The following is a 14,938-nucleotide window of genomic DNA, read 5'->3' as shown; positions in this document are numbered from 1 at the left end:
ACTTTTTTTATTTTTTTATTTTATTTAATTAATATTTTTTTAATGTTCTAGTTTTTATTTTATTTAATTAGTTTTTTTTAATCTTTTAGTTTTTATTTTATTTATTTATTTCAACGGCTGAAAAGAGAAAAGGGCATAGAATTTGTTAAACGAAGGATACGACTTTTATCCGATCCGAGCTCCTTCCTCTTGCTGCTTATTTCTTTTCCCCTGTAAGACCTCCCAAGCTTTTTCCTCGCCGGAACCCTACCGGAGTCTCCAAATCCTCATCTCTCCACCACACCTCGCTGGAGATGCCCTTCTCCCTCCGCCATCTCCTCTGCCTCTCCCCGCTCCTCTCTCAGCCGAGCCCTATCCGCTCCCGCCACCAATCCATTCTTCCCGCCAACATTTCCAAGACCTCCCTCCACTTTTCCCTCCGCGAAAATTTCAAATTCATCGCGAAAGCTGCTTCTGTTAGCAGTCCTGGTGCTGACTATCCCGGTAAGCTGAAAATTTTCTTTCTCTCTCCTCTTTAATTCAAATATTTCCCACTATAACGGTATAATTTACTGTTTTTCTGGTTTTTTTTTTTTTTTCCTTTTCGGCAGAACAGTTGGTGGATGATGCCCAAAGGAAGCGGAGGAGGAGGAGCGTGGCGGGAGTCGACCAGGAGGATCTGGTAGACCCGGAAAAATTAGCTGATCCTGATAGCTTCTTTTGTGAGTTCAATGGAGTTCAGATACACCACAAGATATGCGACCATGAGGCCGAAGAAGAGGTAAAGGAGCAATCTTTTCAGGTTACGGGCAGTGGAGTTGCGAGACTTGGATTGCCCATGATTCTATTGCATGGTTTTGGGGCCTCGGTGTTCTCGTGGGATAGAGTGATGAAGCCTCTGGCACGGTTGACTGGCTCGAAGGTTCTTGCCTTTGATCGGCCTGCCTTTGGGCTGACATCAAGGGCAAGTTATTTGGGGCAGCAGGGTGTTGGTGGTGGCGATGCTAGGCCTTTGAATCCATACTCGATGGCCTTCTCTGTGCTTGTCACACTCTCATTTATGGACTTGTTAGGTGCCGGAAAAGCCATTTTAATGGGGTAAGTTCAGTTCCCTTAGTTGATAGGAAAGTAGCGTTTGCTTTTGCTTCTGTGGAACTTAGCTATTGTCATCTTAGAAAATATTCTAAAACTTGCAAAGATTGAAAGGAAATTGGGATCTCAGGCACTCCGCTGGTTGCCTTGTAGCAGTTAATACATACTTTGAAGCTCCTGAGAAGGTTGCTGCACTGATCTTGGTTGCGCCAGCAATTTTTGCGCCACTTATTTCGCAGAAAGTGGTAAAGGAGAATGAGATGGAGAAAGCAAACAAGATAGAAAATGGAGAATCAAATTTAAATGTTCATCAGCATCCATTTGTAAGGATTTGGAAGGCTTTATGTAAGCTATGTATGGGTCTTATTGGGGTGGCTTTTGGGATTTTATCAGGGATGAGAGATATGGTTAGCTCACTTTATATCAAAGCTTTATCTGCAATTCTACGGTCTGCCTTTGCTGTAATGCTGGTAAGCGGAAGCAGTGAAATGTATTTATTTGATGTATCACACTGTATTTCATTGTGTTGTTACAAATTTAACATATCTTATGAGCATTTTATTTACCATGCACGGATCTAATTTGTAATGTAATGTTCGAGTAACCTGGCATGGCAACAGATACAACCATGATAGTGAACTGTTTGATCTTGTCAAAAAAGAATTTTATCTTTCAAGTATATCTTCACAATGTTGATCTATATCATCACTTCTGTCTTCTATCTATTCACGCATGTAAGAATCCCTCTCCTTACAATTGCCCTGTATTGTTTCATGCTATCATAAAACCCTTGTTTTGGGCAAAAATCATAAAACCTAAATTGATTGTACATGACTTGCTTCTCTACTTATGTGAGTCCAAAACTTCCTGTAATATCCCCCACTCATCTAACATAATATTTTATGCCCTAGGTTTTACACATTGATTATCTTCTTATTTATTGCATGCCATGTTTATCATGAAATTCAAATTCCAGTTTCCTCCTATGGTAGTATTTCCTTATATGATGAAATTTTAGATTACACTTATTCACTTATGAACATATTGATGTTTTTTCCTGATCAGTGGTTCTATAATATGAACTGCCAACACATATTATATGAGGAAACTTTCTCTTAACATAATTAAATTTTCTAAAACGATATATTGGTTTATCCCCATCTTTTGATCAAACTAAATAAATAAATGAATGAATTTTGTAGTCTCTTCATGCTAGTTTCTCATCTTATTGACTTTATTCCATTTTTGACAAGTTTTGTCTATTTCTGCAAAGAAACGGATTTCAATATCTCTTGCAATTGTGAGCATTCATGAGGTATTACTTAAATACTGTACCTAGTCGTGGTTTGCAGGTAAGGATGATCATGGATAAGTTTGGTATACTTGCTATTAGAAATGCATGGTTTGATGCAAACCAAATCACAGATCATGTCCTTCAAGGTTATACAAAGGTGAGTTTCTATCAGGTAAGGTGATGATTTCAGATTATCTAATTTCAAATATTAAATAAAATTAAGGAGTCCATGCTTTTATGCAGCCATTAAGATCTAAGGGTTGGGAAATGGCCCTTTTGGAGTACACTTTAGCCATGCTTACAGATTCTGCATCTAAACCACCGCTGACTAAAAGACTTGCTGAGATCTCATGCCCTGGTAAAGCTATTAAACTCTTCTCTTTAGCCTTTTGTTTTATATTAAGTATAATGTTTGTGTCATTCAGTAGTACTGCAATACTCTAAATAGTATGCATGTAATTATTTATTGGCTTCTCAAATATATATTTATGTTTGTACATAGTGTAGCACTATTGGATTCTAGTACAGATGATGCTATCACAAGTTGCATAAAGATTCATATACATTAAAGCTCTCTTGACCAATATCATTCAATACATACAACATGGATTTATAGATCAAGGTATTTTTGAGATATGATAGACTCATGACTTAAATTTGTGCTAAATTTGTGGTCAAACCAACTCTAGGCAAGGAAGGGGCATCCTGTGAGACCTAGAAGGTCAAGTGGCATTTTGAAAATTGGCCTGGGCAATCCAACTAGCTAAATCTGGAAATAGTTCAGATGAAGAGGACAAACTTATTATCCCTCAGTATTCACATCCTGGGCAATCCAACTAGCTAAATCTTTAAGGAGAAACTCTAATTTTTTATTAGATGCTGTCAATTTTTGAGGAGTTTAGGCACAGAGTTCACTTGATAAAGCTATTAAAAACCATCCTAACCTATCAGAATGATAGTCCAGATGATCCAATTGTGTGTTAGAGCACAATTGGGATCCGAGTTTACTCTGATGCGATTCCATTATATTCCTTGACTAGGGTCAGTTGATCAGGTATGGATATGGTCATCTAGCTTTTCCTTATTCCTGCAGGGTAAATTCTGTTTCCTCTTGCTCGGCCAAAGCTTAATCAGCAGAAAGATTGACTGTATGGTCAACTCCATTGCGATATTAATTAAATTCTGAACCATAGTCAAGCATGATGATCCCTCATAAGATAATAATGCTATACATATGTAGTCAATCTCCAAAGTGATTTAACTGAACTTTACATGGTTGTTAAGCTGAGATAATTTCTCAAGGGGGGGGGGGGGTCCAGTTGGTCATCAATGAATGGCTGCTATATCTTTATTGGCACTGTCAACTTAAAAATGCAGGTTGGGTAACATTGAGTATGGTAATGGACCGTAGAAAAATTACCTAATGATGTTTGTCCCATTGAATTTTAGGAGGTTGAAGAAAGTTGGAATATAAATGTAGTTCTAGAAAGAAGTGTAAACCTAATTTAAACTGATTGAATTAAGTTTGTCTATGCTGATTAAATCAAGTTTGTCTATATTGTTTTAATGTTTTATCAAATAAAGTTGCTGCATACAGAGAAAAAACCTCATTACTTATTACTTTCATTTTACAAAACTAGCATTTGGTCTCTTGTTTGACTGATTGAGACTGTAATGTGGTTTAAAATATTTAATTTTAAAGTTAGAACTTTTCTCTAAGGACTATTTAAGCAGTCAGAAGCATGATGCTGATTGCATTACTAATACCTACTAGTTGGCCTTTTTGTTCATTTGATCCAGTGTTGATCATTACTGGTGACACCGACCGCCTTGTTCCTTCCTGGAATGCTGAGCGCTTATCATGGGCCATACCAGGTTCTACACTTGAAGTAATCAAGAATTGTGGACACTTACCTCATGAAGAAAGGGTAGAAGAATTCCTATTGGCTGTGGAAAGGTTTCTTCAAAAAGTTTTTGGAGTTTCAAACAGGCAGTTCTCCCCAGCAGCAGCATGACTATGGTAGCAACGAATACGAGTAGAAAACAAGCAATTCTTTAGCAACCAGAGCCCAACATGTTGATAAATCAATAGAAACAATAGTACTGAAGCCATAATTGTTACTGCTTCTTGCAGAGGACAGATCTGTCCCTGGTTCTTTTGCCACAGAGGACAATCAAATTCTACTGAAATTCAAATGATTTTTAGTCCTCCATAAGTTGGTCTGGCTTAGGACTTTGATGTAACAATGTTATCATCTTATAAGAACAGAATATTTTGATTACTTGTAGAAACTAGCTGAAGCTGAAATCTTGTTGACAGGTGATCATGTATAGTCCTAGACTCTAAGCTGGTGCTCGACATGAAGTCATCGCCAAATATTACAGCCTCAGCCGCCAAACCCCTGCACCAAAGCCTAGTCCACTGCTGTTCCGCAGGCCCTAGAGGTGGGAAATTCATGTAGTTCTGTGGCATTCAACTTGTTCCTGGGAATAACGTTAGCAGGAAGCCGGAGGGTGGTGGAGACGGTGGAGGAGTTCGAGTCCAGTGCTACCATGTTCCTGATTCTGATGGCTGTGAATGGTTAACATGGGGTGGCATTGGGTCGTCGTAAGGGTAGCTGTTTTCGCTCAAATCTCCGAACTGGCTAAGTAGAGGTGGTTGAGGTCGGGTTGGATAACCTAGCTGGCTCTGGTGACACAAAATGTGCAGGGGTCAAGGACATAAGGCCCCAAATTAATAGTCCTAAAATACTAAACACTCTGCTTGTGGTCTGAACCATAACCATATACTTCATCTCAGGAGGATCCATACATGTTAGTAGTTGATCTCCCAGCATCCATCAACTTAATTTCAACTATTTGATGTCCCATATCTCATGCATGGAACACAAATCCTAACTTAAATGCAGTTAAAAAATTGGTTGGTTTGGCCTCCAATATATACAATGAAGTGAGATTTGCTGCAGATTGGTTGGCGAACATGGTGCCACAGCAAGCAATAAGATAGTCTGGCAATCTATTAATCCCACCAGAGCTATAATTTTGTGATACTGTAGATTGTTTTCATTAACATATACAACTTGGGGCTACCCACTTCTCCTACCTTCTTGAAAAATTAAAGACAAGAAAAAGCGTGTGCCAGTGGAAGTGCGATGGAGGAGGCGAAGTCCATGTATCATAAACCCGGAAGTCGGAAATTGCTATCGCAATGGAGATTCCATCCTATCTTCTTTGCTTTTATCTTTACCATACCTTTTAAGCAGACACAACAGGTCAGGGTGGAAGTACCCTCATTTGTTTATTCTAATTTTTTTAACAAAAAGACGATCATACTTTCACAAGTCAAAACCTCACCAAACAAACAAGCTTGCAATTATCTCAGAAATCTCGGTTATAATTACACCAGGTCCAATGCCTGGTGAATTAAGTTTGGATCGAACTTTTTCAAATTAGTTTTGGCTGCTATAAGGGCACTGAGTTGGTGTCCATCTGGTATGCAATTGACGAATGTAACCTTTGTTATAACATTTTTCTTTATTGAAAACCAGATTCAAATGGATGCTTGTCTGTTCTAATATTCATATATGTCCAATGCCCCATTCACTCATGAAAAATCAATCCCAGAAGTGTCCATCTCTGTCCGGTATTTGTTGTTGGGATAAATCCATCCTACAACAAATCACTAGGGCTTCAAGAAAGATGATGACCAACGGAGGCCATGAGCAGAGATCATGCAATCTCGATGTGGATTTTTGCCATTTTGGAAGCGTTTTTTGCACGAAGTGTGATATAAAAGGTTAAAAAAACCAATCTGGTAAGGTTTTTTCAGTGAAGTGAGACTGAAAGAAGAAAAGAAAAAACATATAGATGGATATCGGCATAATAGCAAAGAACACTGCTTTTCTAGATAACAAGTAGGTTCCTACCTAGCAGAAAAGCACTTCTAGAGGAACCAATTGCCCTTTTCATACAAAGAATCACATGCTAATCTGCAAGTGCTGGAAATAGAAATAAAAGCGCACAGAAAAGTATGTCCCCAGACAAGGAGTATTAGATTCAGAATTTTCAAGGAAACAAAGAAAAAAGAAGTCAGATGATCGAATAGAACATGTTGGATTTGCTTTTCACAAAGTTGCAATAGAGTGAAAGTTTGAATCATCCCTATCTTGGTCTTAATTTCTTTTTTATACAACTGTCACAAAAATTGAGGTCATGTATTGCTGTTGAGGGTGATCCTCACCTCTCCTCTGCTTTCTTAAAATTAATGGCAAGGTGTCATAATTTGACTCAAAAACATGTGGGTCCTCGCATGCTCCTACCTTTTTTTCCTGACAGCTACGAACAGCATATCATGGAGAAGCTTTAAATTAGTATATCATCATGTAGGGCTCCTACAAAACCTTATTAAAAACAAGACATATTTGCTGCATTCTTACCTCATGAAACTTCTGTGTGAACTTCACTCGTGGGACCTCGAGAGGGTGGAACCAAAAGCAGCAGCCTACCAGCAGGTCTGACCATGAGATTGCCTTGCAGGTAACTCAAGGCAGATCGGGTATACATCATTGTAGTAGACCCCAGAGAATCCCCTCCAAATCCACATGCTTTGAAAAATAACCTGAAAAAACTTTCCACATGCTATACGTAGCCAGACTTTACATGTCTGTACATATATTAATGGTCTAATCATGTATATGCATGCAAAAGGGAATGCATGTTAAGAGGAGAAGATAAGAGTTGCATTATATATACAATTATAAGTAAATGTGAATCCATGTAGTAAAGGAAAGATACATAGGTCAGCAGATATTTGTTTTAATCAGTAGAAAGTCATTTCAAAAAAAAAAAAAAAGAGGTAAAGATAGTTCCACCCAAGTACTAAATATTCATGGAATTTTGTTTTAACACTCTTAACTACTAATGATCATCCATTTCAGTCAAGCTGGACTTTACCAACAATATTCTAGAGGTAAGCTCAAATTCAGAATCCTCTTTGGGTTAAGAGACCAAATTAAGTAAAAGATATCTACACAGAGAAATAAATAATATAGTGTCATTAAGAAATTCAACAAGAACATGATTTATTTGTAACTTCCTCTGTGAATTGCAGAAATTTGACTCCTGAGGTTTTTTTCTTTTAAAGCATTCTACAGCCTTTAATTTTAATATTCAAAAGGCAATTAAATAAACATTTTATTCATTTTATATTTCTACAAATGATGAATCTACATAACCTGCCTTTTCAGCTCAAACAAGCCAAGCCATCTCAATCATAGGTAAGCTGTTTTCCTGATGGCACAATAAGAAATGAGGCCTCCTGATTCTAGCATAGTTTTAAATATTGATGCAATTTAAAAAGATATTGTGGCCCTTCTGCCCCCGCCATGTACACAAAAATAAATAAATAAAATAAAAGGAGAAAATAAAGTGGGATATACTAAGATTATTGGAGCCAGACAGAGAAAGTAATGATAATATAGATTATGTTACACTAATTTAAAAAAGTTTCAACCTCAATGAATTGTTAAAAAGTCACAAGGCTATCGGCAATCCCCAAAAAAAAACATCTGCAAGCCACTATTCTTGTTTTTCCACAATCCATCTTTCAAGGATCAAAACCATTATATCTGGCCCTCAAGGATGAGGCAAGGAGGGAGGCATGCATGCACAAGTCCTGAGAACTATTTCTCCTTTCTTACCCATCAGCCTCTCAACCCAAACACAAAAGGTGCCATTAAAAATTGGGTTTGACTACCATGATACAATAAGTACATACACAAAAAAGGTATGACAGACATACCTCTCCTTTTCTGTGCACAAGGCACAAATATCATATATGCCTTTGCTGGTGAGAATCCTGAAAGAAATTGTTTGAAGGGGGAGACAAAGTGAAAAAATGGCTTTTGGCAGATATTATCAGAAAAGGTGAACTTTTCAAACCAAATTTCTCAAGATCTCATGGAGTTAAGACATTTTCATAATCTAAAAGCAAAACTGTAAGCATTTTAGCAGCATAACTTGTATATTGTAGTAGTTTATTTACAGTGTGGAAAAGTAGGTAAGCTCTTGTGCAGATGCAGGAGTTAGCAGCTGGAAAATTTTTTATTATAGATTTTGCAGTTCTCAGCCTATTGGATGAATTAACATTCTACAAAATGGAACAAAAAAACTTAAGCCTGACAATATAGTAAAGCAATTCAATAAGCCAGTGTTTGAGATCCATGATGCTGAAGGAGCGACATACTCTTCAGAGTTATACATATATGCATGTTCATAAGCATGCAAAAAACTGAATGTTAATATCTCAGCCAAAGAATTACAGGGAAGTGGAATCTTGATATTATGATGAAGAATCACAGATGCTACAGTATCATGGATCACTCTCTACAATATTGAGAACGTACTATTTCTCTACATACCTTATTATTCTTTCAACTATTTTTTGACCGATACCCCGTCTCTGTAATGAAGGGATAACCTGAAAGACACTGACCATAAATGATATGAATAAAAGGAAGAGTGCTTGGCATGAAAGGAAATATTTAAGCTGCCTGATAAGTAATGAATGGACTTTTGACTTTCTTGATTGAGGCAATGCACCTCTTTCAAATGATGCTGTGGACTAGAGATTTTAGCTGATAGCCTGATACATCTAGGAATCTTTCAAAAACCATAATGCAATATAAGTAAAAGAGAGTTTTGCGACTATAACAAACTTCTAAATTGGTTCTTCAAGTGATTATGGGTATGTACGGCTGTCACTCCAACCCATAAACCCGGCAACCGACCTGTACACAACCCAACCGCGATCTAACCCAACTTCGACATGACGATGCATTGGCTATAGGTCCAAAGTCAGAACCCCTGAAATTTTCAGGTTCAAGTTTGTGGTTTGAGGCTTTTTGGCCCACCCAAACCTGACACGAAAGCATATGATATATATATATGTATATATATATATATATATATATACATATATATATATACATATACATATGTATATACATATACATATACATATACATATGCATATACATATACATATACATATGCATATACATATACATATACATATGCATATGCATATACATATACATATACATATGTATATGCATATTGTATATACATATACATATGTATATGCATATACATATACATATACACATATATACATATATATATATATACATATATATACATATACATATACATATATATACATATACATATACATATACATATACATATACATATACATATACATATATACATATACATATACATATACATATACATATACATATACATATACATATACATATACATATACATATACATATACATATACATATACATATACATATACATATATATATACACTTGGCTTTAAGTATATATTTTCAGTATCTAGCCGATCACTGTTACATAGTTAAGCATCAAGTGCTTGTTATTCATTATTTAATTTTTGTAGCATGTATAGGATGTTTCATTGTTTTAGCCTGATTTTTTTTAAAATATAATGTTTGATACTTAATGGTGCCCAAACCTGGACCCAACCCGATCTTTAATGAAGCAATTGAGGTTTTGAAGCTTAAAGTTGCTGAGGTTTATTTTGGTTTGAAGTCAACATTTGGAAATAGTGAGCTGCATTTTATCTGCTTTACCGAATAGCTCTAGCTCAGAAAGACTGGTTCCAGCAAGAATGCTATCCTGCTTGTTTTGTAATCTTACTATCCTTGTTACCCTTTAAAGTATTGTATTTCTTTACATGCATGAACTAATGAGCAAGACATAAGTTTCAGATTTCTCCCTTCTTATATCTAGAATAGATTCTTTCCTCCTATCAGCAGAAAAGCTTGACACGATCTTGCACTTCAGTCAAAAAATATTTTTGCTTTCTAAAATGAGAGATTTCCTTTAGCACAATCAATTACCTTTGTTGTGGTATTTAAAAGCAAAACATATGATATGGAGCAGTCAATTATTTTTGCCGTTCTTTGCCATACGCTGTGGGTGAAAGTTGCAGGCTCATTATTCAAAATGGTGGAGCTCTTTAATGGAGGAGGGAAGCCAGCAAATTAAGAGAGATGTAAGAAAAAAAAGGTAAGATACTCTATTTCTAGGGTGTTCAATATTTACAAATTTTCTTGCATGATTATAATGATTCTCTGCAACAGATTGCAAGTAAGCTAATGACAAGACCATGGAGAATTAAGTATCCATATTAACAAGGAGAAAACACCACCTCAGTTCAATGAGTATGATGAATAAGATTGCTACTGGATTCTTTCCCCAATACTTGTTGCAACTTTGGTTCTGCTTCTAGAGGAAATCTCTTTTTCCAGGACCCATGTTGCATGTACAATTCGAGGTGCAGAGGAAATTGCAGGAACAAATTAAGGTGAGATCACGGTATACTTGAGTCATATCTTTAAGCCTAAGTTTCGCTATGGAGGAATATGATTGGTCCCTTCAGGTGTGGATACACTTGCAGCTCCAATATAAAGGGCAAGGAAAGCAATTGCAATCAGTTTGATGAAAGGCACAGGAAGCGCTTGCCAGTTACTGTTTGAATTTTGAAATCCTTGGGAGTGGAAGCAGCAAGGTCAAAGCTTTCCAAGCTGGTCTCTGCAATGGAGACAGAATGCTCAAGTTCTTCCTTTTCACAAGGTAGAATGAATCCCTGACAAGCGGAACATGTTTGATTGCTCCACATTCAGTTGCTTATGTTCTTTATAGAGGAGGAGGCAAATTTTTGGAAGTAACGTAAAATGGAGCATATTTTTTCTCTTGACAATTGAAGTGAACCCTTGATGTACTCATAGAATGAAAACTTAACAGATCATTTTTTTTAGACAAAAAATGAAACCATGCAAGGACAATTCTCTTGTATACCAAAAGAAAATGCTTCATTCAAGGAAAAAAACATCTGATATATATGTTTACTATTTTTTGAGATCAGTTTTGCTATTATTATAACTTGAATAAGATCGTGATTTTTCACCTCAGTGGGCATCTTTGGGATCTAAACTTCTGTATGCAAGAGTTTGGAAAGTTTGAGATACTAACATTCAAAAATTGAAATATGATTTTGCATCATTATGGGTCATACATGGAATATTAGTTGGAAACCAGATTTTCTTGTCAAAATGTTCATTTGATATGGTTACTTGAAATGAGTCTTGCTGTCAAACTATTCATTTCATTCTCATGCGTGCAACAGAATTAGGCAAGTACTTTATTTCAATAACATATTTCCATTAATCTAGCTACTAACTATGATCTATACTAAACTTATATCAAATTCTAATTTCTATGTCCATGATCATATATTTTTTTATACATATAGAATCACTCTAAAGTTTTAAGTTTGATGTTGCTACTAACAACTGATGTTAAAGTCTTTCTTTCATTTACTCATCCATTTATTTATTTATTTGTTGGATGTATTGTTTGTGGATGCAACTACTGTGCTTTGCCACAGCAAAACTTATTAGTGTTTCCGGAAGGATTTGTTATTATGAGACATGATCATATCTGTTAATCATATATCCAATAGCCAACCATGCATTACATTATGAATGTCAGTGATTATCTTGTTGAGCTGAAGATGTCGTGAAGATTTTATTCGTGTGGAGTATCATGTATGCAGTAAGGTAAGGTCAATTTTCCCCTTTGTACTTGTGTGGGATCATACCAAACAACAAAATAGATAAAGCACTTTTATATCCTTGCATTGCATACGCTTGTTCAATTGTTTGGTTTGTCGGTAGTTGCTTAGCTTTTTCCAACTAATTTATTTGTCTATGATAGTAGCAATTTCTCATGTGAAATTTCTGGTTTCATTTTAGAAACTTAATGTATCTCTATAACCTTCCAAAAGCGTTTGAAAGGGCTATAAAGATAACATGTAGTCAGATGCTAAAAAGGTTGTGTTCACTTAAGCTGTGTTCTCTTTGATAACCAGGGAAAACAAGAATCATTTATGAACATCCATTCACTTTCAGTAAAATAATTTCCATAAAAGAGTATATCATATAATGCTATACTCTTATCTCACCAAATCCTGAATTTTTATAAATATTATATTATTTACTATTAATTTACCAAATGGCACGTGCATATCATGTGATCAAAACCTTAGCTTTGCTCCAAAATTGATGAAAAGAACCCTCTAATATGTATTACATAATTTTTTTTTTTTAAAAAGGACTTGAGAAATTACTGCAGAACTGGAACCATTTAATCATTTGCTAAACGAAGTAGTATCAAAATCTGATTCCCATTACATTTCCTATACCAAAGCAAAAAGCCAGCAACTGTAGTAATTAGTACCAAAAATCGATATGAATCTTTCAACAACAACGACAAAAAGAAAAAGCAAGTTTTATGGACGGGTAATAAAATTCCAGAATTACTCCTACCACAATGTCATGGATCGAAGCCGTCAGTCCTCCATCCGACACCGCCCGGCCGAACCCCACCAATCGGCTGTCCGATTCCGGCACCGGCAACGCCCTCTCAAAAAAATTTGCGATCCCAGCTCTCAAGATCTCATTTTTATCATCCTCGACCAAGTATTTGGGCCGGCAGAAGACGGAGACGACGACGAAGCTGTGGGCGAGGGCAATCTGGAGCTTGCCGGTATCGACGGGCTCCGCACGGCCATCAGCGGCGAGGGCCGGGAAGCGGTGGCAGGAGAAATTAGCGGAGCGAAGGAGGTCTTGGAGCTGGAGGGGATCGACGTGGGAGGGGTTCGTGGAGATGGAGATAGGTGGGGGTTTTCTTCGCATCTTCGGGGTTGTCGGGTTGGGGGAGAAGTGGAGAGAGGCGGAGGAGATCGACAACAGAGAGGAAGTGGCCGCCATTATTAAGAAGAAAGAGCTCTATCCGACTGTGCCCAACCACCAAGAAGCGGGTGACATAAAATCTAGCAATGTTAACATTAGTAGGGGGTTAATTAAGTAATGTACGGTATTAATTTTGCAGCGATGTCGGTAATGGATTTGCCGAATCAAGCTTCTCCTGAACCTCCAATAACCGTACTTCCTCACTTAAGCCGCCGTATCCGCCCCCCACTCTCCCAAGACCACCTCCACCTCCTCCCCCGACGCGGGTGACGGTGGTTGGACTTATCGGCCGCCGGCCGCCGGCGCTTCTTGTCCCCCACCGCCAACGCCTTCCCTTCACCCCAGCCTTCAAATCGTCCTCTGGTATACCCATCTTCCCCGATCCTCCTCCTCTGTCCCCAACTCCGGAGACCTCCAGTCCACCACCTCCTCCAGCTCTGCTCCTCCCTCAGCTTCCTCATGAGCGACTCCAACTTGCACCGGCAGAGATCATCGTCGGTCGGGGATGTTCGGGTCGACCGGGTCTTCGTCCTCGTCATTGGCTAGTAATGGCGGCGAGAATAGTCTCTAAAAAGATGCAAATTTGACGATCGTGGGAGGATTCGGGTTTCTGCCATTACGGGTCCAAGCGCCAGGCGAACGTAGAGGGTGGGATTCCCCCTCCGGCGGATGTGAACGGTGGGATTTGATGCTTCGTTTTCGCAAACGTTGTAGTGCTAACGTGGCATGTGATCTGACGCTAGCTGTTACGCTTGCCGCAATTAAGGGAGGAATATCACCGCGGTTATGTCTTCCAGCTTCCCTTCTTTCTCGCCGTTTCATCACTCTTCTCTTCTCTCCGGTCTGCTCCACCGTTTCCAGCGAGCGAGGTCCACCGTCGGCTGACTGTCTCTCTCTCTCTCTATCTCTACACACTTACGTTGTTATAGCCCAAAACCCTTTTCAGCCCACAAAAGCCAAAAGCCAAAAAAAAAAAAAAAAAAAAAAAAAAAAAAAAAAAAAAAAAAAAAAAAAAAAAAAAAAAAAAAAAAAAAAAAAAAAAAAAAAGAGAAATTCTAAACCGGGAAGAAGACTCCCGATAGGAGTCTCCTTCTCTGGCGAAATCCGAGCAAAGATCGAACTCCTAAGACCCCTCGGAGTCCTAGGAATTCCTATAAGAAGACCCCTCTCTTTAGAATCGATTCATCGGTCTTTTCTTCCCCTCTTTCTCTCCGATTTTCCCGAAGAAGAGCCGCGGGCGCAGTTGGTTCCTCGCCGTGTTTTCTCTCCGACGAGGTCCCAGGAGGTCGTGGTAAGTCCTTCACTTTTTCCTCCCTTCCTTCCTCTTTCCCCCGTGCGTTTGTGCGCGGTGGCCGGCGACGAGCGTCGCCGATTTTTGGTCGGGAACAGACTCTGTTTTTTTGGCTTATTTTCCTTGAAATCTCCGGCGCCGGCGATCGAAAATTGATCGCCGGCCACCCTCCTCCGTGACCGGGGGAGTGATTCCCGTCGGCCGCCGGCCTCTGCCGCGGCGGTCGTGGCCCGAACGGCCGGTCAAGGCCGAGGGGATGCCGGTCCCCTGTTCCGGTGTGGGAAGAACCGAGAAGAAGAAGAAAAAGAAAAAGAAAAGAAAAGAAAAAGAAAAGAAAAGAAGAAAAAGAAGAAAAAGGAAAGAAAAGAAGAAAAAAAGAAGAAAAAGAAAAGAAGAAAAAAAGAAAAGAAAAAAAGAAAAGAAAAGAAAAGA

At 38.2% G+C, this 14,938-nt stretch overlaps 2 protein-coding genes across 13 annotated transcripts; one reads left to right on the top strand and one right to left on the bottom strand.

Moving 5' to 3' along the window:
* The first annotated feature begins 144 nt into the window (after window positions 1–144).
* LOC105052330 (uncharacterized) lies at window positions 145–5,176 on the top strand. 2 transcript variants are annotated; one of them, XM_073244383.1, is made up of 6 exons: window positions 145–483; window positions 591–1,077; window positions 1,202–1,541; window positions 2,424–2,522; window positions 2,609–2,723; window positions 4,686–5,176. In XM_073244383.1, the coding sequence occupies exons 1-6, from the start codon at window positions 294–296 to the stop codon at window positions 4,697–4,699; spliced, it is 1,245 nt and encodes a 414-aa protein (XP_073100484.1). In that variant the 5' UTR covers window positions 145–293; the 3' UTR covers window positions 4,700–5,176. The 2 variants fall into 2 exon arrangements, with proteins under 2 accessions (XP_073100484.1, XP_010931404.1); XM_010933102.4 differs by lacking the exon at window positions 4,686–5,176 and adding an exon at window positions 4,166–4,647 and having other exon boundaries at window positions 146–483.
* Window positions 5,177–6,459: 1,283 nt separating this feature from the next.
* On the bottom strand, window positions 6,460–14,111 carry LOC105052331 (GCN5-related N-acetyltransferase 3, chloroplastic). Of its 11 annotated transcripts, none has more exons than XR_012134834.1 (6): window positions 12,791–14,111; window positions 10,932–11,057; window positions 8,785–8,853; window positions 8,166–8,222; window positions 6,802–7,047; window positions 6,460–6,700 (listed from the first exon to the last, which is right to left on the bottom strand). XR_012134834.1 is itself a non-coding variant. In XM_073244463.1 (6 exons), the coding sequence occupies exons 1-5, from the start codon at window positions 13,231–13,233 to the stop codon at window positions 6,803–6,805; spliced, it is 876 nt and encodes a 291-aa protein (XP_073100564.1). In that variant the 5' UTR covers window positions 13,234–13,551; the 3' UTR covers window positions 6,460–6,700; window position 6,802. The 11 variants fall into 11 exon arrangements, 7 of the variants coding, with proteins under 7 accessions (XP_073100564.1, XP_073100566.1, XP_073100565.1 ...); XM_073244463.1 differs by having other exon boundaries at window positions 6,802–6,983; window positions 12,791–13,551; XM_073244465.1 differs by having other exon boundaries at window positions 6,802–6,983; window positions 10,932–10,993; window positions 12,790–13,542.
* Window positions 14,112–14,938: the final 827 nt, after the last annotated feature.

The sequence above is a fragment of the Elaeis guineensis genome, chromosome 10 (genome assembly GCF_000442705.2).
Source record: "Elaeis guineensis isolate ETL-2024a chromosome 10, EG11, whole genome shotgun sequence".
Taxonomy (NCBI): Eukaryota; Viridiplantae; Streptophyta; class Magnoliopsida; order Arecales; family Arecaceae; genus Elaeis; species Elaeis guineensis.
The sequence above is the reverse complement of the archived record's forward strand: the minus strand, read 5'-3'. Positions and strand labels throughout refer to the sequence as shown.

What these genes read in the sequence shown, in the direction of transcription:
- LOC105052331 (XM_073244463.1), bottom strand. Translation starts at nt 13,233, where the DNA reads ATGGCGGCCACTTCCTCTCTGTTGTCGATCTCCTCCGCCTCTCTCCAC. An exon ending in GCTTCGATCCATGACATTGT is followed by an intron (nt 11,058 to 12,790) that starts GGTAGGAGTAAT and finishes CAAACATGTTCC; the next exon opens with GCTTGTCAGGGATTCATTCT. An exon ending in TTGTGCACAGAAAAGGAGAG is followed by an intron (nt 6,984 to 8,165) that starts GTATGTCTGTCA and finishes AAGTTTTTTCAG; the next exon opens with GTTATTTTTCAAAGCATGTG.
- LOC105052330 (XM_010933102.4), top strand. Translation starts at nt 294, where the DNA reads ATGCCCTTCTCCCTCCGCCATCTCCTCTGCCTCTCCCCGCTCCTCTCT. An exon ending in CTGCCTTTGCTGTAATGCTG is followed by an intron (nt 1,542 to 2,423) that starts GTAAGCGGAAGC and finishes CGTGGTTTGCAG; the next exon opens with GTAAGGATGATCATGGATAA. An exon ending in TCCTTCAAGGTTATACAAAG is followed by an intron (nt 2,523 to 2,608) that starts GTGAGTTTCTAT and finishes GCTTTTATGCAG; the next exon opens with CCATTAAGATCTAAGGGTTG.